This window comes from Triturus cristatus, chromosome 6 (assembly GCF_964204655.1).
Source record: "Triturus cristatus chromosome 6, aTriCri1.1, whole genome shotgun sequence".
Lineage (NCBI taxonomy): Eukaryota > Metazoa > Chordata > Amphibia > Caudata > Salamandridae > Triturus > Triturus cristatus.
In genome coordinates, this window is record NC_140589.1 from 1,831,297,809 (window position 1) to 1,831,319,098 (window position 21,290).

General features: G+C 42.7%; 1 protein-coding gene across 1 annotated transcript in view; it reads left to right on the forward strand.

Annotated features, from left to right (window-relative positions):
- The window catches only part of LOC146822124 (vomeronasal type-2 receptor 26-like), a 135,457-nt gene that overhangs the window by 74,388 nt on the left and 39,779 nt on the right, over positions 1–21,290 (forward strand). The window contains exon 3 of the mRNA XM_085609968.1: positions 7,878–8,711. Coding sequence (XP_085466094.1) covers positions 7,878–8,711 — 834 coding nt within the window. The remainder of the gene's footprint in view (positions 1–7,877; positions 8,712–21,290) is intronic.

Genomic DNA, 21,290 nt, shown 5'->3' on the forward strand with positions numbered 1-21,290 from the left:
TTAGCCATTACCAGCCCTAAGTCGCAAAACTTGCTCGTGACTTTCGTGCACGGTGTGTGGGGAAACCATAGCAGCAAACAAACTCCCATTTCCACCCCCAGTTCCCGCCCCGTCACCTGGGTCAAGCAATCAATGACCTCCCCCCAGTAGCAGCTCAGAACGCCACAGGACCAGAACATGTGCTTATAGTCAGCTCCCTCCTCCCCACAGCGAGGGCACTGCGGAGTGGGACCCCCAAAATATTGAAATAGTTTAGCTGGCGTCAGATATGCCCTATGCAAGATGAAGTATTGCACCAATTGAAACCTGGCGTTACGCGTGCTCTTCCAGGCCCGTCTCTGCAATGTGGGCCACGTTAAGTCCGGAATGGGCTTCCCGACGTCCCGTTCCCATTTAACCTTCAGTGCACTCAAAGGGGCTAGATGTTCCGTCGCCATTCTCCGATATAGGCACGTAATGGCCTTGGTTGTGCCCGCCGCCATGACCACATACTGACAGCCGGCAGCGGTCTGCGGTTCAGAGTGCCCCGAATTCCAGTGTTTTTGTAGAGCTGCCACCAGGGCCGCGTGGAGTAGATAGTCTCCCCTCGGGATCCCGAAGGAGTCCTGCAGTTCCTGGAATGGCTGAAGCACTCCGTTGAGGTATAACTCCCCCACCATCTGTATCCCAAGGTCTTCCCACTGAGCCAGCCCCGACCAATCTCCGCCGTGAGGGAGGGCCGTGCATATCCCCAAAGGGATCTCCGGGGCATAGGGGTGAACAGTGCCGACCCTCCGCAGGCTGCGGTTCCAACACAACCGGAGCGTTCGTTCCTCAAGCGTCAGTTGCGACAGCTCCAGCCGCTGCTGGAAGACAATAAAAGAAAGGACATGTCGCGGGATCACCCTGCCCCGTGGGTCTTCGGGGCCCCTAAACTCCCTCGCCACTGCCTGCGTGAGCCATTGCATCTGGGCAGCCAAATAATACCATTCGAAGTCGGGCACAGCAAGCCTTCCCTCGGCTCTAGGCCGTCGCAGCGTGGCTAGCGCCACCCGTCGCCTGCCAGATCCCCAGATAAAACCCGTGACCATGGCTGTGAGCCTGCGGAAGACCGACACCGGCACCCAAATAGGGAGCGTGCGGAAGAAATACAACAGCCGCGGGAGCGCCACCATCTTTAGCAGCGCTACCCGCCCAGCTACTGAAAGTGGGAGGGTGCTCCAGAATCCAATACTGCCCGCCAGGCCTCTGATCGCCCTCCCTACATTCCCCTCCAACAGATCTTGTTGGGTGCGGTAGATGTGCACTCCCAGGTACGGCAGACAGCTAGCTTCACAGCGGATTTCTCCCAGGGTGGGGGGGGTCCGTTCCCACTGTGCGATGGGGTACACACAAGTCTTGCCCCAGTTGACTTTCAGGCCCGACAGGCAACCATATTTGATTCATCTCATACTCTGCCTCAAGCATGATGTGTGACAGAAAGTATCTTTTATTCCTGGCCCGGTCGCCTAGAAGCTTGACTGTCTTCCTAAGCACTAGTCACTCTGTACTGGAGGACTGGACACACACTGTCCTTTCAAACAGGGCCACCATTAGAAGCATTTTCAGGCACTGAATGAGAAGGACGGCCCTGTCGCGGAACACCACTGAGAGGTGGTGCCAATAACGACACAAGCAGTTACATTGAAGTGCACGACTTGTCCTCGTGCCTTCATGTAATCACTTGTCTCATTAATGCATGGGAGCCCATGATAGGCTGCTGCCTCAGAGTTTGGGGTCTTGGAGGGGATTAGCCCGGGAGAGGTGAGGGCAGGCTGAGGAGGCTTTGAGCCTGCAGGCTGATAAAGCACCCAACTGAGCTCAGGGGCAGCATGCATAGTGAGAGCACTGTGCAGCCAGAGACATTGATGATGCACCGCCTCATCCGAAAAAAAGATGCACACAGGGCACGACCCAGCCCAAAGATCTGCCACTGCCAGGTGGTGTTATTACTCGTATGTGAGAAGTTGGCCTGGTATATGATGTCCACTAGTTAAAGTGGGTACCTTGCACCAGTCCCAACAACCCTTAGTGAATTGTTTTTATAAATCAGTAATAGGGGATCTGGATAGATTCATAGACAGAAAGAGACCTAACATTAATAAAAGTGATAATAAAACTACTGGGGAACGTGAGGCTCCGAAGATTCTAGGAGATGATGATGACATAGTGATCAAAGAGGCAGGTAAGGGTGGAAATATGGTTGTGAGGAAACATGCTGACTATGAACAAGATATGTCGCAACTGATTGATCAGGACGCTATGAAGCCCTTACCTGTTGCCCAATAGTCACACTGACGGATAACATCAATAGACATCTAGAGCGGTGGCATGAATTGGGGTTACTGGAGGATGATGAACGCATATATTTGAAAATAGACCGACCGAAATACCCTTGTATATATACACTCCCGAAAATTCATAAGGGCCTTCCCTTCCCTCCAGGCAGACCAATAATATCGGGTAATGAAGGGCCTACAGAAAGACTTTCAGAATATGTAGATATGTTTTTAAAACCCTTGGTGAGCAACCTGCCATCCTACATGCGAGGCACAAAACACATTTTGGGTATTATGGCTGACTTAAATTGGGATGACAACATGAAGTTGGTGACTCTAGATTTTAGGGCGTTGTACACCAGTATTGGAAGGGACGCTGGACTGTAGCAATCAGACGTATTTTGAACACCAGGTCGGCGAGCCTATGGCATCATATTGACATGTTGATTGCCATGATTGAACTAATTCTGGACAATAATGTGTTCCTATTCAGGGATAGATGGTATAGACAAACACAAGGAGTTGCCATGGGCTCCAGATTCTCTCCCTCGTATGCAAACCTCTTTATGGGTTGGCTGAAGGAGAGTTAGATCTGGGGTACCATGGGCTCCGAGCGGAATAACTCCATTTTATGCTGGGGTCACCTTATCAATGACTGCTTAATGGTAAGGACTGGCACGGTTGAGAATTTTGATGGCTTTATTGAACATCTTAATAGCAATCAATCTAATATCAAGTTTACTCATGAACACAGTAGATACAAAGGCAATTTCCTGGATGTAGAATTATTCATAAGGGACTGTAAAATGCATAGTAGGCTACACCGTAAGCCAACTGCATGCAATGCAGTGTTACATGCAAAAAGTGCCCACCCTAGACACCAGATTACGGCAATCCCTTTTGGGGGAACTCACATGTGCTAGAAGGAATTGTAGTTATGATCCTGAGTTTTTGGAATGTTCACAAGCTATGATTGCACGCTTTAAGAGGAGGGGCTATGATACTAACACACTAAACAAATCGGCACGGAGAATAAAGTACATGGTCAGACTTGAGACACTGAGGGAACATACTAAAACTACTGTACAGGACGAGATGGTATGCATAGTGACTGAATACACTAGCTGGTCAAAGATTCTGGTGCGTCGTCTGAAAAGGCACTGGCATATACTACAGGCAGAAAAATCCCTTGAGGGGTGTATTATGAACAGACCAGATATCACGTATTGTAAGGGGACATGCCTTAGGGGCATATTAAGCCCTAGTTACCCTATAGCCAGACCAGAGAGCAATTGGCTTGCCTCTCCATACAGGGATTTTAATAGTTTGGACAGTATGTAGCTTGCAAATGGGCAAGTGATACGAAAAAACATTTTGAGGGACTCAAACTTAAGAGACACATGATTACCTCCAATATTAATTGCAATACATGATTACCTCCAATATTAATTGCAATACCAGATTTGTCATTTATGTGATAGAATGCAAATGTGGGAGAAAATGTGTGGGTAGCATGATAAGAGCCTTGAAAGAGATAATATGTGAACATATGAGAGCGGTAATACAACGTGATATAAGATATCCTATCTCCACTCATATAGTGGATAGTCCCCTACAAGATAAAAATAAGAACATTTATTTTTATGGTATTGAGCACGTCCAGAGACACCCAAGAGGGGGTAACAGGGAATTGGCCCTCTGCAGAAGGGAAGCTCTTTGGATTATGAAATTGTGTACCGTGGAAACTGGCCTAAATGTGGATCATGAATTACATTATTTTTGGGGGGAAATGATATGTCACCAGTAGCTAAGGACATCCCGGTGACCCCTCGTCAAACAACGAGTACTACTCACATCGATGGGGGTCACAAACTGTGTCAATAATTTTGAACACAGAGTACACTTTTTCAGTATTAATTGTGTGAGTATTCTTATTGAGTTCTAAGCATGAATGTACTGAAGAGATATTATTTGTGAGGAACATTCAATGTCTGATGAAAAATTGTATTTTGGTATTGAGACCTCGAGAATATTAACACAAATTTGGGGTGTTTGTCAGTGTATCGGGAGTTGGATACAACTAAACTAGGTATATATATTATGTGCCCCTTATATGCAAATTTCTGCTAATGTACTGGGGGTGGTTCACCACCAAAGCATGTCTACATATAATGTGTCTCATATATGCGAAGCTTACACCGGAAACATTCTCTCTATCTACCTACAGAGATTGTGAATTGAGAACATACCTTGATCTCATACAAGCTTAACCCAAAGGAGAAAATGGGCTGCAAACTAGTTAAAAATCTCCTTTACTTACCTTATTTTGATGTGTGCATTGTTTAATGTTTCTGCACAAATATCGACGAAAATTTAGAAGGGCTTTTTATATTTTGCCCAAATTGTATTTTCTATATCCTTTATTTCAATGTAATGATGTTTTTAGGAATTTTTTTCTACTTTGTCTTGTATATTCAATGTGTTTTATTTCAAACTTTTGACCTATTACAAGGGCCGTAGCTTGGTCAGTAAGATTGGGGTGGGGGGGGGGGTGTGGGGGGGATGGGTTGGGTGAGCTTCAAATTTCCCAACAATTACCCTGACATATCAAGGTAACATACATTATATAAGAAGCAGGGCATGAGTGGGCTCAGGGGGCAGTGGAAAGGGAGAGCAGTGTTTATTGTAAAATAACCAAGTTTTTAGAACATCAAAACAGAGAGGAGAGAGAGAGTGTGACAGAGTGCATCTGTGTGTGTGTGCGTGTGTGTGTGCGCATGTGTGTGTGCGCGTGCGTGTGCGTGTTTTGTCTCAATGCGCATGTTAAAATCCTAGGTGAAATCCAACAAGGCTTCGCCATACCCAACTGAAGGCCTCTGAAGCCAACTATTTACTGGAGAATCCATTTATTGGGGGGTCTAACACCCCAAACACCCCCCCCTCCTGAATCTACGCCCCTGGCCGTAACTAACCTAATCCACCTCTATGCTTGTTTAAGTGGACATAAGTAGCAAGACCACAGACCGTCCATAAGTGGTGACCATCAGTTTGAGTGAAGAACAAGGAGATGTTCACTGAACATGAGTGAGAGGTGGACGGGTCAGCTGGAGCTAAGATGAAACATTAAAGAGATTTTACTCTTTATTATTTCCAGTTTGAGGAGCTGTGGTTTAGAGCAGCCCTGAAGGTGGAGGGGAGGGCATGACATGTCTTTCAGTGCAGAGGGAATTCCAATGGGGAGGTCCCACTTGGTTAAACGCCCTGAAAATGGGACTTAGCAAAGAGGTGTGGATGTGGCAAGTGTGAGCTTAGCAAAGATTGCAGGGAATAGCTTTTTTAGGCGGTTTTCATCTGGGAAGTTGGAAGCTAATCAATTAAAATCTTTGAAGACATCGATTTGCAGCTTATACGGGGCCGCATGTGCTAGGAACTCGTATGCAAAAACTGGTTGCAAATTGGGCACTGACGTTTTCTGATTTTTTTAACCAACTTATGTAGAGCTGAGTCGGCTGACAAAAAACACAGAACCACAGAAGGTCACAGAACGATCAGTGTTCATTGGGCAGGTTACAATCGAGACTCCCTGTCATTGGCCACAATCACACAGATGGTGGCCTGCAAGGGTCGGCGGACCACCATGTCTGCAATTGTGTTTATGTGAAGATTTTTTTTTTTTTTAAATGCAACCATTTTTTCTTCAAGGAAACAGGAATGCATAGAAAAAAGCTTTGTCTTTTTAAAATGTTTCACTGACACTTTTTTAATGTTCACAAAGGGATCAGGGTTCAACTGGGCCCCTCTCCTTTGCAAATCAGATACCACCGCCTTTGAGGGGTCAGTATCTGATCAAAGATTTACAGATGCACTCGCGGTCACAAACCATTGAGGCTCCCTCCTGTTTGCGATTTGGGCACGGTTATGAGCCAGAAACAATTTTAAAATTCGTAATAGGGCTTTTATATGTAAAGAAAAGCCCCTTTGTATGTATGTATGTATGTATGTATTTCACACTTATAAAGTGCACTCTAACCCTACGGGCATCCTGGCGCTAAGACACAGTAAAAAGATTAAACACAACTGCGAGCTGTGCCGGACAGCTGGTTAGGTTCAAGGGAAGAGCCAGGTCTTAACTTGCTTGTGGAATAACAGCAAATCCTTTGACCTCGCAAACCTTGGGATTTTGCGAATCGCAGAGTTTGCTATCACAAAAGGGCTTTGCACATGAGCCCCACGGCTCTGTGCTTACGAGTGATAATGTTCCAACCTGGTGGCAGTAGTGTGAGGTAAGAATGCATCTGGGTAAGTGAAAGAGACTACATGTGGCAAACTGTAATAGTTTGTCCAGCAACCAAAATGAGCCTTGTTCACACCACTAACTACACCTTTGCTGTACTCTAATTCCTGAGGACATGTTTTGAGGTCGTGGTCTTGCTTGTGCAGAAGGAGATGTTAGGTTGAGCTTTCTGGATGTTTAGACCTTGGTATCTGCTGGTGGTAGCTTTGCCTCTGATGGATGATTCCGTATACGTAGTCTAGTCAAAGTACACTCCAAGAATTCTGGCTGCTGATGTCAGAGTGAGAGTTTTGTGGGGGTAAAGAATATAGGTTGTGGCAAAGATGTGAGAGCTAGATTTGATGGGACATAGGTAATTATTGAGGAGCTCAGCACGAGAGAGTGGTGTTCCATCTCAAACCAGACACCTGTAAGGCAGGTACGAACCAGAGCTTGAATGCACAGGTTTGAGATCAGGAAAAGGAAAGAAGATTTGTTTATCAGCTGCAGAGAGATGATGGGCAAAGCCAATGAGGAGATCATGGCAGAAGAGAAAGGTAGTCGGCGAAAAAAGCTGATGAGCACCCAGAAAGCGAGAAGAATTATTACAAAAAGAGGAGAAGAAACTTGCTTTTTCGATGATTCCAAGAGCAGTAGGGTGTCCAGCAGAGTGGAGCGAAGAATGGTATCTATCGCTGCTGGCGGGTCAAAAGGTATCAGGAAAGAGCAGCAGCGGAGACGCACTTATGGTTGGATGAGGTATTGAAGTTGGCAGCATGATAGAGGGTAGTTTCAGTGAGGCGAAGAGATCACAAGTAGAATGCTGTAGGATGTTTAGTAGATGCTTAGTAAAGGTTTATTAGATTGTGTAAGGATAGGAACAATGTGGGGTGGTTATAAACAAGATAGTATGACATTTTGGAGAAGAAAAGAAGTTTAGAGACAATATTTAGGACAATATTAAAACGGGGTTGCTTGGTCAGCGTCAGTGTTTGGAGTAGAGGTGAGATCACATTTGACTTGAAGCATTAAGGGTCAGTGCTTGAGCTGAGACTGTAGTAAGATAAAGATATAAGATGTCACTAATGATTTAAGAATCTGTGTGGTGAGGTATTGGTTTTAACTGATAACATTGTTTGTTATTAAAGATCAGTATTCTATGGTTGATGATATAGTATATGGTATATATCTGAATACTTGAAGTTGATTTATTTGAGCAGTTTCTCTTTCCATTTAGTGGGCTATAAACCACAGAGAAGAATATTTTGGGTTATTTTATGAGTAATCTTTGCATCTTTTTTCCCCAGATCAGTTACGGTGCAACAGACCCTTTACTAAGTGATCGGAATCAGTTTCCCACATTTTTCCGCAGTGTCCCAGATGAACGTTCCCAACATGCCGGCATTGCTGAACTACTTGTCCATATGGGCTGGACCTGGGTGGGGATTGTGGCATCCCACGATGACGATGGCGAACAAGAAAGTGAAGAACTTGAAGCTGTGATGACCAAGTATGGAATATGTGTTGAATTTTCTGAGAAGGTGTCTTCAATGCCCCAAATGGTGACAGAGAATGAGCAGAGTGCAATGGTTATCTCAAAATCATCATCTAATATCATTGTTCTCTGCGGCTCGTCTACTGCTCTCTTCGTGTTTCTACACACTCACTTGCTACCTGTTCATGTTGGAAAAGTCTTTATCATGCCTGAAAAATGGAACATATTTGCAAGTCTGGGCACACTATTCCCATCCCCCTTCAGTGGAAGTTTGTTGTTCGGATTCCGGCACGGTGAAATACGCGGGTTAAGGGATTTCCTCCAGGATATTCATATCTCCAACCGCCCTGAGGACATCTTCATTAACGATTTCTGGGTGATGAGCTTTCGCTGTGCACCTCTGTCGCTGAGTGGGGTCAAGAAAGAAATGTATGATCTCCTCTTTGACGGTCCTCTTTCTAACTGCACAGGGAAGGCGGATGTGAAAACCCTGACGGCCTCTAATTATGACCTCCATAACTTTAGGACTTCTTACGCTACTTACAATGCAGTCTATGCCATGGCCCATGCCTTACATGAGATGTATGTAAAGCGCTCTAAGATGAATCCACCGGAGCACAATATGGAGTATGAGCTGAAAAAGAAGGTACTTGTCTTTTGCATTACCATAGTGTAGGATAATGATGATCATTGTATGTGGGTGTCATCCCTCAATCCACCCCAGCCTATCTAGTACTTCCCCACATACCTATGATGTAACTTGATCAGAATCGACTCAGGGTGGCTAATGTGTGGCAGATGGTTATGTGTTCCTGTCCTGTTGGCCCAGTCACTAAAGCATTTAGAGCAAATGTATTTATCGTGAGGAGTGTCACCCGAATTCAATATAAGTGAGATAGATTATAAACAGGATATAATACTCTGTGCATTTGCATATACAGTATATGCCATGGCCTTTTTCGTTGGCATTTGATTGAACAAAACGTTTTTGACTAAAACCAGTATGTAAGGGGTTAAATTTCTACAGTGAGGTAAGATCACCCTGAAGAGCCCTCATCACCATTTGCAGAGGCATTTCCATGTGTAAAGTAAGCATTACATGCAGTCTGCAAGGCAGTAAATAGAGGCTTTCTCATGCCACTTTTGATGTACTGTGGTAGTTTACTCGACTTTGACCTTTGCACTGTAGTAATAAATGTATGAATGTGTGTTTATTAGTACAATTGTTTAAAACGTGTTGTTAGAACACATTTATTTTAATTCCTATTGCGCACATTTATTTATATATGTATGTATATATATATATATATATATATATATATATATATATATTCATTCATTGAAAAAAACTAAACTTACAAGGACCTTATAGTTAATTAGCAAATAGAATTTAAAAAACCTTTGAAATTCACTAAAAAAAACAGTGGATACAGGGACGTTATAGTTAGGGTCAGATTTTACTCATACAAAACCAGAGAAGTTCAGCTGTTCTAGTTACCTGAGTTAACTATAACTTGCACCCCCGCAATGCACTGCTTATGATCTCACATCAACATCTCAGTTGACATCACTGATGACATCATCCGGCGACTGTGAGTGTTTCTAAAAAGTTTATGAGTGTTAAATATATATATACCAAGGTGTATTGATGAATGAGAGGGTGTATGAGTGCCTGTATGGATGATTTAGTGGGTGCGTGACTGACTGTATAAGTGAGTGATTATACGTCTCTCAGTAAATGTATGGGTGAGTGACTAATCTGTGTGAATGTCTGTATCAGTCTGTCAGTTGGTGTGTAATTGGCTGCATGGGTTGGTGAGTAGGTAAATGCGTGCCTATATGTGTTATTGATTGGTTGTCTGAGTACCTGTAGGGGTACATGAGTGTCTATGTGGGTGGGTGAGGGTGTGTGTGACTCCCTGCATGGATGAATGAGTGGGTGAATCACTGGCTGTATGGGTTCATGAGTTTGTCTGAGAGGGGCTGTATGGGGGAGTGAGTGAGTATGTGTAAGGCTATTTCAGTGAGTGACTGGAAGTCTCGGTGGTATATCGGTGAGTAACTGCATATGTGAAAGGCAGTACATGTGAGTGTTGGAGTATATAAGTGGCTGTATGTGTGAGTGAGTGATTGTGAGAGTGGCTGTATGGGTGAGTGTGTGCTTGTGTCAGTGACTGTAAAGGTGAGGAAGTATGTGTTACTATCTGTATGAATAAGTGAGTTGGTGTGTGTATAACAGTATAGGTGAGTAAATGGCAGTGTGATTGACTTTGGGTGAGTGAGTAGGTGTGTGAGTAGCTCTATGAGTGTCTGACATGGATACTGAATCACTGATTTGATGACTGCCTCACTAGTGTTTGGGTGTTTGCATGAGTACCTGACTACTCCCTGACTGACTATGAAAGTATCTTCATTACTGTTATATACATAACAGTTGTGACTATATATCTGATTCATTGGTTATCTCTTTCTGTCACTATCAAACTTCCTATTTTACTATACATATGCTTTTCTACTGAGCTATGTGTGACTGAAGTCTAGATATCACACTTGTAGCATAAGAACAATGTCTCAACCGGTAATCATTAAGGGGGGCAAATGCAAGGAGTGTATAAATCACTGAGGGGAGGGGAGGGGAAGAAGAAAGGGAGACCACAAGAGAGTTTGATAGAATATAGATTCTTATTCTTATTTGTAAGTAGTTGTATCAGCACTACAGTACAATTCATACAAAAGTAACAAAAAAACACAAGTGTGCACTGAGCGTGCTAGTGACGGTGAGCTGTGCAGTGACACAGGAGTCAGAAAATAGCGTGAGCGGCACAATGCAGCATACAAAAATAATTGAGTGGTCGGTGATACAATGAAAATTATATACAAGGTAGGTATTTTGATTTTGACTTATTAGATTGACCACAAAAACGCCAAGGTTTACGCTGAGTAGTCGACGGCGTTTCGATCTGTTCAATTCCAGGTCATCATCAGGACAATGGTTACTGATTTCAGTATAGTGCTGTACAAAAGGAGGAAGGAGAAATGAGGCACTGGAAACCAGTAAATGATTGAATGATTAAATGAGCAGGAGGGAAAAGAAAAAGAGAAATAACTACCTGTAATGGTAGTTGTGAATCAATCCAGTCGAGGAATAGGGATAGCCCGATGGCGAAGGTGAAGTGGTGGATCCAGAAAGGGACCACTGGTGGGGGAAAGAAAGTGTTATGCATGGGTAGCTCTATGAAGAGCCTAGAGAAACAAGCCGGAATATCCGGTGCGGAGATTAAGTAAAAACAGGGGCAGTGGCGAAGTAGTTACCTGTATGTGAGGTTTCAGAAAATCCATGTTCGAGAAGCGTGGTAAATTTGTACCTGGGTCCGCGTTAACCGGACCTGAAAAAGGGGAGGGCGGTATTAGGAGAAGAACACATGGGCAGGTGGTCTGCAAGAAAAAGGTGGGGGCGGGAAGGGAGCAGGAATATACCTAGTTGCGGCGAGGTCAGCGGTCCTCGGTGGGGTCACATAGTCCTTGTAGGCATGCAAGATAATTTAAGGAATGCAACCAAGACGGGCGAGTCAAGCGCCCTGTTAGTCAGCCAGAAGTGCTGTGGAAAGCTGGCAAGAGAAAGCCGGAAGAAGAAATACAGGGCGGGGTCACGTGTGTGCATGAAACTAGTATGAGAGTCTGACAGTGTGTGAGTGGCTGCATGGGTGTATGAGTGGATATGTCAGTGGCTGTATTAGTGAGTGAGTGGGTGTATGAGTGGCCGTATGGGTGAGTGGCTGAATGTGTGTGTAGACCTATGAATCAGCGAATGGGTATGTAAGTACTGGTATGGGTGTGTCAATGGTTTTGAGAATGGTAGTGTGAAAGTTGGAGTGGATGTATGAATGGTTACTTGGGGTGTGAGTGGCTGTGTCAGAGATTCTGTGAATGATGTCATCAGTGACGTCATCAGTGATGTCATTTGAGATGTCTTCAGTGATGTCATCAGTGATGTCATGGACCATGTCATGAGTGATGTAATATGTGAGGTCATAAGCAGTGCATTGTGGAGGCGCGAGTTCTAGTTAGCTCAGCTAACTATAACTGCTGATTTTCTCTGGTTTTGTACGAGTGAAACTTGAGCCTAACTATAACATCTCTGTAGCCTTTGTTTTTTTAATTGAATTTCTAAGGTTTTTTTAAATTCTATTTTCTAATTATAACGCCCTGTAACCTTTGTTTTTTTCACTGAATTTCTAAGGTTTTTTAAATGCTACTTGTTAACTATAACCTTCCTATATCCTTTGTTTTTTCCAATTTCTAAGGTTTATTTAAATTTTACTTCTTAATTGTAATGTCCATTTTTTTGTAAGTGAAGCTGTAGGATTTTCATACTTTCTTTCTATAATTGGATATTGTGTATTATATTTATATAATACACCACTCATTTTTTGATTTAATATGTCTTTATCAGAAAATACATTAATTAACTGGTTTTATTTTGAGAAATGTCGTAAGTCAGCACAACATTGTTACATTTACAATGGGGATCCTGCCATCAGTAAATGGATTTCATACTGAAAAATACACTTACAGACATACATAACCTCTTCTACATTTCTAGGTACCATCACCTCTTTTCCTTAAGGACTGCCATTCTTCATTTCATAACATTGTCCGCTTTCATCAATAGCTTGAACTAATCTGTTATCCTGGAGATAGCTTTCTTCATCAAAGAGAGGTTCTGTATGAGAAGTATGCATCCATTCTCCACTAAAAACTGTACAAAAATGACTTCTGTTCACTAATCTTTTGGTCTGGTTTTGTCTCTTCATGCACAACACTATTTTGTCAAGAGTCTTCATTCTATTTAGAATCAAAACAAAAAGCTTCCTCTCCTAAGCAAAGGCCTTATCAACTACTCTCTCAACACGTTCTTTCTGTTTCAGTGCCTCTCTCCTTCTTCTATACTTCTTCATATTTCTCTGTAGATTCATAACCACTCTACTACGAAATTGCTTCTGTCTCCTGGTTAAGGTGCGTCCATGACTTTCAAAAAATTTTCTGTTCTTGCAATGTACACTTTGTCCACTCTTATTGTTTCTAATACTCATATTCAATTTTCTTTATTTTGTAATCTTTGTAAATGTGTGCATATACTTTTAAGAAATTACTTTGTCCTCTTACCAAGTAGCTCTTTTTTCTTTCACCACTTTTTCTGCATTTTGCCTCTTTTGTAACTCATTTCTGCAAACATACTGTAGTTGCTTTTGTTGCTTTTTCGTCTGAGCTGTTGCAGGCATTGTAACGGGGTGTGTAGTTATGTAGATATTGTTCAGTAAAAAAACCAAGTATATTTACATTTTTACCCTAGCAATCTACCAACTACTTTACTACTGACTGACATGGTGAAAGACCAGTTTATCCCTTCTGTAGTAAATTTTAAGATGAACATCGAGTCAAGAAGGCATATTTACGAGCCCCATGCACTTTCCGGAGCATCATTTTTTTTTACACACAGGCACCGTAATGTGGTGCTCTATATTTACAAAGCCACATAAAGCCACTCTGCGTAGCTTTTCATGGCCTTATAAATACAAGTGCTTTTCAGGCAGCACTTTACGTGAAAGAAAAATGTCATGGGTGTTGCTCTGGGTGGTGCTCCCTAGGGGAGGTGTACGGAGATGCAATGAGGAGAAATACTTTTCTTTCTCCTCATTTTCTCCTGTTTCTATGCGTGCTGCATTCTACAGCACGCATACAAAGAGGGAAATACCTCTTGTGATTGTTTTTGTACCGAAAGGTGTCCCTTTCTGCACAAAAGCAATCAATCAATCAATCAATCAATCAATCAATCAATCAATGACATTTACAGAGCGCGCTACAAAGCAATCATCCCCACTACACAGGCACCCTTGCACCATGGTGCAAGGGTGCCTGCGGTGGCGCATGGCAGTCACTTCTGCCCCAGAAAAGGGGAGAACATAGGAATCTATCATATTGTTGTAAATATGACGCATCCTTGTGCTTTGAAAGTAATGCAGCATGACGCATCCAAATGGCTTGCAGCTCCGCACTGCATTACTTTCATTTAAATTTATCCTGAAGATTACAAGTACATACAGTGCCTCAACACTATAAATGCAAACACAACATAATAGCTATTGGATGCCTCTCTACCACTGTGTTAGTGCTTTATTTACTATCTCAGTACTGTTCTTTTTAAATGTATCCGATTAAAATTTTGGGATACGGTGCATATAACAATCTGCACGTTAATGTCTATCAAAGCATATACCTCACTACTTCTTCCAACCACATCCAAGAGTATGTCACAGCTTGCATATATAATTCACAAGATGTTTCTAAAAGACTACATATTGTTCAGTAAAAATTGAAAAACATGCATTTGTGGTTGAATATACGAATACTCCCTGGATGATTGAATTGATGCATACATAGTACCTAGGTGATTCTTTGAGGATACGGGTACTGCCTAGATGACTCCCTGAGCATATCAGAAACCCATGGGTCGTTCCATATCTGTATAGTTACTGCCTGCGTGTTTACTTGAGTATATCACTACTATCTGGGTGTTTAGCTGAGTGCATAAGTAGTGCCTGAATGATTAGATAAGTGCATGACTAATGGCTCAATAATTCAAAACATATATTGATACTGGTTGGATGATTAAATGAATGCAACTTTAGTGTCTGGATGATTGCAGGAGTGCTTAGAAAGTATATAGGAGATTTATAGAGTGCATGGAAAGTATATGCATGATTGTTTAAGTACATGCATAGCACCCAGCAGATTAGATGAGTGCATCAGTAGTGTTTCAGTGATTGCATGACTACTTGGCTGCTGCCCAGGTATTTTTGGTTCAGTAAACAGGTAGTGCCTGGGTGTTTAGATAACTGCATTGGTAGTGCCTGGATAATTCAATGAGTGCATCAGTAATGTCTGCCTGATTACACGGGTGCATGACTAGTGTCTGAGTGATTCCATGACTCCATTGCTAAACCTTGAGAGATTGGATGAAAGTAAGTGTACTGCTGGGGTGATTGTATTAGTGCAAGAGTATTCTCTCAGTAATTAAATGGGTACATAGCTACTAGAGGAATAACAGGTTTACTACAATACTACTCTCTATGTAATTAGATGACTGCATGAGTAGTACCTGAGTGTTTGCATGAGTTCATGCATGTGCCTCAGTCTTTCATTCACTGCATGGGTTGTAAGTGTATGCTTAGATGACTGCATAGATTCTGCAAAAGTTTTTTTTTTTACATAGTTTTATATAGCGCAAACTTGACCCGAATCGGTTCTCAAAGCGCTTTACATAGCACCAGTTGCATTACATGAGGACACATTCATTTTTGTTAGGCACGGGGAGATTAAGTGATTTGCCCAGAATCACAGGATGTTCAGCTGTCATTGCCGAGGCTCGAACCCAATTCCCCAGATTCGAGGGCGAATGCCCTAGCCGTTAGGCCAACTCCTCTCCCCAAGTGTTACAATGACTGCATAGTCACAGCCTTGTTAATTGCATAAGTAAGTGGTTACTGTCTGGGTGATTAGATAAATGTATAAGTAGTGCCTCCATAGTTAAATGACTACATCATTTCTGCTTGCCTGATTGCAAGAGTACAAGTGTAGCGCCTAGGTAACAGAATAACTCCATGGATACTGAATCACTGATTTGATGACTGCCTCACTAATGGTTGGGTGTTTGCATGAGTACTTGACTACTACCTGACTGACTATGAAAGTATCTTCATTGCTGTTATATACATAACAGTTGTGACTATATATATGACTCATTGGTCATCTCCTTCTGTCACTATCAAACTACCTGTTTTACTATACATATGCTTTTCTACTGAGCTATGTGTGACTGAAGTCTAGATATCACACTTGGCATATAAATGCATACATAGCTCGCTTGCAGCATACATTGCTTTGTTACTGAGTATCCACATGCATCAGTAAGTTTCTGAATAAAGGAAACCACCATTTAAAAAATGTCCAAAGCACAAAACATTTTGGGAATGATATAGCTGCATAATTTCTCAAATACTTCTTCTGCCTCTAAAAAATATATTCAGCATTTTCCAAACACAGTTACACACCAAATGAAGCAAGTGCAAGAACTCTCAAGTCATTCTGCACTATTAATCCTTCTCAATTTAAAAAAAAAACATGTATAAAGAAAAAACATCATCCTTACCATATACATGACATTTTCATCATCCTTACTGAACATAGATCACCATGTAAACATATATGTGATTTCTTAATAGATGTACACCTTCAAACCATCTTTCCAATAATATATACCTCTCTGCATCTTTAAGAAAACTAAAATGTCCCACCCTATATATAGCTAGGTGCAACCACAAGAACCATATCTCACATCTAAGCATATGCAATGCGGTCATATCAGTTAAAACCACAGTGACAAACACTTCCCAATACATACGTAACAAATATTACTTCTTTCTAATTCATATACAGGCAGACAACATGTTCTCATCTTTTATTTGTGACTACACTACTCCTGTAATATATCTTTCATATCACTGTGTAAAATCTTTTTTTTAATCAAACTCCCATATACATCTTCATTTCTAATGTAATTTTATAAAGAGTTAAAAAGTTTTAAAAGCTATGTACATACCAGTGAATTCAGTTTGTAGACTATATTGTTGTTTTAGCTCTTTGTGGATAGTTTGACACTGTTAGGTTTTCTAAAAACTAAGCACAAAAATGGTACACCAATCTCATACAAAGCAACCATATCAACCATTTCAACTTTGCACTCTGTGATCATGAGAAAGGCAGCACATTAAATCATGCTTTTCATTTTAGACTACACTATCTCCTCTTGTGAATGGTTCGTATCTGTTAACCCTTTCCTTCAAAAAGAGATTCCGATCTCTGTGTGTTCGTGATGTATTTGCAGTCCAAACCTATACCTAGCTTCATTAAAAATAAAAATAAATTCTAAACAACTGTTTATTACATAGTCCTGAGGTGGAAATTAAATCTTGCCATTACTTAAATTGTGTCATCACTCCTCAACTTAAAAAAAGGTTCTGTCTCTTTAACACCCTTCCCCCCCAATATACTCTTAGCTCAGTGTACTTAGCAACCCAGTGCAACCAGTAGGGCACAAGTTCATAACACATTCTAGAAGGTACATGCTACTTCCAAATAAGATACAGCAGATGTGCTTTACTCCACAGATTCCAAAGCATATCAATGTCAGTATTACATTTCTTTTCTTAAACAGCAACCAATAATAAGACTTCTTGGTAAGGCATCCAACACACTACCTAATTTTATTCACTTTCATGCTGACAGCATCCAATGAAATATATCTTTTTTTTTTAAAAACACCTCCATTTTAACTGCTTTTCCTTTGGAAAACTACCTTATTCAGCTCCAGCCTTCTCCTGACTGATATTGCTCCATCACTTCAAAGCGCTTAGAGTATGGATTGTGGGCCACAGCTACATCTATTGAGCTAAAGAGGCTGCAAAAAAGGGAGGTATTGACAGAGACTTGGGTTTGCCAAATGTGCAGTTACTTGGTTTGCCCAGAGAGGGTTAAAGTTTCACCAGTTGCTGGCTTTGGTTAAATCCATTGTGGATTCCCAAACTCCTCACCTCATGATTGTGCTCTGTGGTGGCAATGACCTAGGCACATTGACTGGGGTAGGGCTGGAAATCCCAGTGAAAGAAACCTTTGCATAACTGATCTCGCTTTCCCTTCACACTGTCTTGGTGTACTCTAAGATATGCCAAAGACAGAAATGGATGTGGTCAAATCAATTCTGTCCACAGATTGACAAAGCCAGGAAATATGTTTCTGAAACTGTTTCTGCATTCATCAGAGACCAATGCATGGGCTTTATCTATAACAACAATCTGCTTTTTGACAAGCATGGAATTTATAGAAATAATGGAGTGCACTTTACAGATGAAGGTAACTGTGTGTTTCTAAGTGACCTGAAACTCTCCATCCGGTCCTATGTATAGCAGCCATATACACACAACCAACGCAAAGGCTCCATTCAGAGCTAACATTAACATTGTTAATTTTCTTTACAAAGATCCTTTTTTTTAGTTTTTGGTGATCCCCGCGATGATGTCGCGATCCTCACGAATACGTCACGAGAATGGAATAAAGAGGCAGACATTCAGTGACCATCAACACATCCAAAAATAATATGTTATGTTAAAGGGTATTTGTAAAGAGCGCAGCTACCCAGGAAGAGTGTCCCGGCGCTAATGAACCTCGGAGCTGGACTGCTGCTGTCCCTGAAGGGGTAAAAACCTTAAGGTTGTTCCTGGAACAGCCAGGTTTTCAGCAGCTTCCTAAAGGTAAGTAGGTCTGACACCTGTCTAAAGGTTACCGGCAGGAGGTTCCAGACTCGGGCAACCTGAACTTGGAAAGAGCGGCCTCCAGTACGGGTGCGGGAAAACTTAGGGACAACTGTCTGATGCCGTGCAGATGACCTCAGGGTTCTGCAGGGAACATATTGTGTGACTCTCCTTCTAAGTTAGTGTGCGCCCGTACCGTGTAAAGCCTTAAAAGCCAGAACCAAGGATTTAAAGCAGATTCATTTTCGGACGGGAAGCCAATGCAAAGCCTTCAGGTGAGGTGAGATCCAAGCTCTTGGTCCGAGCATGAGGACCGCCCTGACGCATTCTGGACCACCTGAAGTCTGTTCAGTAAGTACTCCGGGAGGGCTAGGTATAGGACATTTATATAGTCCAACCTTGAGACAATGAGGGCTTGGACCACGGTCTTCCTGTGGGTGAGAGGCAGGAGGGGGAGAAATTTCTTGAGCATCCGCAGGAGACCAAAACAAGATCCTGCGACTGACTGGATTTGGGCTTTTATGGACAGGGTATCATCCAACTTAACACCCAGGTTCTTGACCGTGTTAACCGAGGCGAGGGGAGGTGACATGTCTGATGGCCACCATTGTTTCCACTCGCCCCGAGATGGAGAGCCGAAGAAAATGATCTCCGATTTCTCTGGGTTACATTTAAGTTGATTCTCTCTGAGCCATGTGAAAACCCAGTCAGGCATTTATTGATCTTCTCCCCAACAAAGTCCTCGCCCTTATCACATGTAAACAGAAGCTGGGTTTCGTCAGCGTAGGAGACTATTGTCACACCGCAAGCTTCCGCCAGGGGAGCAAGGGGGGACATGTAGAGGTTGAAAAATGTCAGGCTCATAATAGAACCCTGAGGGACACCCACCTTCATAGGCTGAATGGAAGCGGCGAAAGGAGGAGACCAGACCTCTTGGTATCTATCCTGCAAAAAAGAGGAGAACCACTTAAGCACCGGGCCACCCGGGCCGCACTCCTGTCATCTATTCATGAGTCGGTCATGTGGCCCGGTATCAAAGGTCACGGAGAGGGCCATAAAAAATCAACACCGCTTTCCCTCATTTATCCAGCTTCTCCTTACTGGACTCAGAAATTTCAAGCAGAGCTGTCTCTGTGCTGAAATTAGATCTAAAACCGGACTGGCTCTGGTGGAAAAGGTTGTTTGTTTCCACGTAATCCGTAATAACTAAGTTCACATATTTCTCTAGGGCTTTAGAAAAAAATGGGAGGAGTGAGATATGTCTATAGTTGGAAGCCACCAAAGGGTCGGCAGAAGGCTTTTTTAGCAGCTGTAGAATTTTTGCATTTTTCCATCTGCATGGCACCAGGCCAGTCCTCAGCGAAGAGTTAAGGACAATATTAGCAGCTGTGTTAATAATCTCGGCCAGGACTTTTGCTGGGCAGGGGTCCATAGGGGAGCCTGACTTAAGGCCTTTCATAATCTCCAAGGAAGTCTCCATTAGAAGAAGGGTAAACTGTGTTAAAGATGGACCCTTCGCGGTAGCTCCGGGTGTTAGAGATTCTGTGCTCCATCCCACAACCTAGAGGGTCTTTGCAAAGGAATCTTGGATAGTTTTGATCCTATCATGGAAGAATGAGGCAAGTTGGCTTGTCCATTCCATAGTAGGAGCCTGGCAGCCGCAATTGTGGAGGAAAAGTCTTTCACAATTTTGAAAATGTCCTTGCTTTTGTTACCAGATGACTCAATTTTGGAGGAGTAAAAAATGTTTTTGCCTCATAGATTTAATTGTGATTGACTTTTAAGGCTTGTTTATAGAATTTTCTGTCCTCTGAGTTAAAAATGTTTACGCCATACTCTTTCCAGACATTTGCAGGCACTTTTGCTCTGCCTAGGAGCTTCATTGAACCATGGGGCAGAAATTCTAGCTGACTTGGAAGAGCAGGTGGAGGTAGGAGCAAGCGCTTGGGAGCGTTGCTGAGCCAGTTCTCCAAGCAGGGAGCATCCCTCTCCAGATTGCCACTGATTGAAAGTGGGTGATGGACTAGCGCTTCGCTCAGGGCTGCTGGAGTAATTAGATGGAAGGGTCTTGAGATAGTTGCTCTCTGCTTCCCAAGCGATTGAAGGCATCTTACCAACCTACACACCTTGAAACCTATCAGGTAATGGTCTGACCATACTAAAGGTAAAGGCACATCTATTTGGAGCTCTGTGTTAGAAAAAATCTTATCAAGGGTGTGACCCTTATCATGGGTGGGGTGACAAACATAAGGGGACAGGTTGAAGATGGCAAGGTACTCAGTCAGTGAGGTGGTCTCTTGCTCTGCTGGTTTGTCCATATGAATATTCAAGTCTCCCAGTACCAGGAAGTGATCATACTTGAGGAGTGGGGGTGAGATTAACTCATTGATGAACTTGAGGAAATTCCCGCCTGGCCCAGGGGGTCTATATATTAAGACTCCGGCTAGGGATTCTATAGTGACTATGTTGCAGGAGATGTCATTTTTTAAAATAATTGCTACTCCACCGCCCTTGCCCACAGCACGATCCTTCCTCAAGATCTGATAACCTGAGGGGATGGCAGTAGCAATGGTGGGGTTAGAGGCCTCAGTGAGCCATGTTTCTGTCAGAATCATTATATCTGGGATAGACTCTTGCAGCAACTCAAAAACATGCTGTTCATGCTGTCTCAAGGAGCGAGTGTTGAGTAAAAGTGCTTTGAAATGCCCACCTTGGCTAATCAGGGAGCCCGTTCTATGACCCCTGTCCACATAGTCCTCCCTCCCCGGGTTAGTCCCTTCGTTGTTGTCAGAAACCACCCATTAACCGTGTGTACACTTTGAAGTAGCGCTTTCAGGGTTCGTACCAACGTGGTTGTG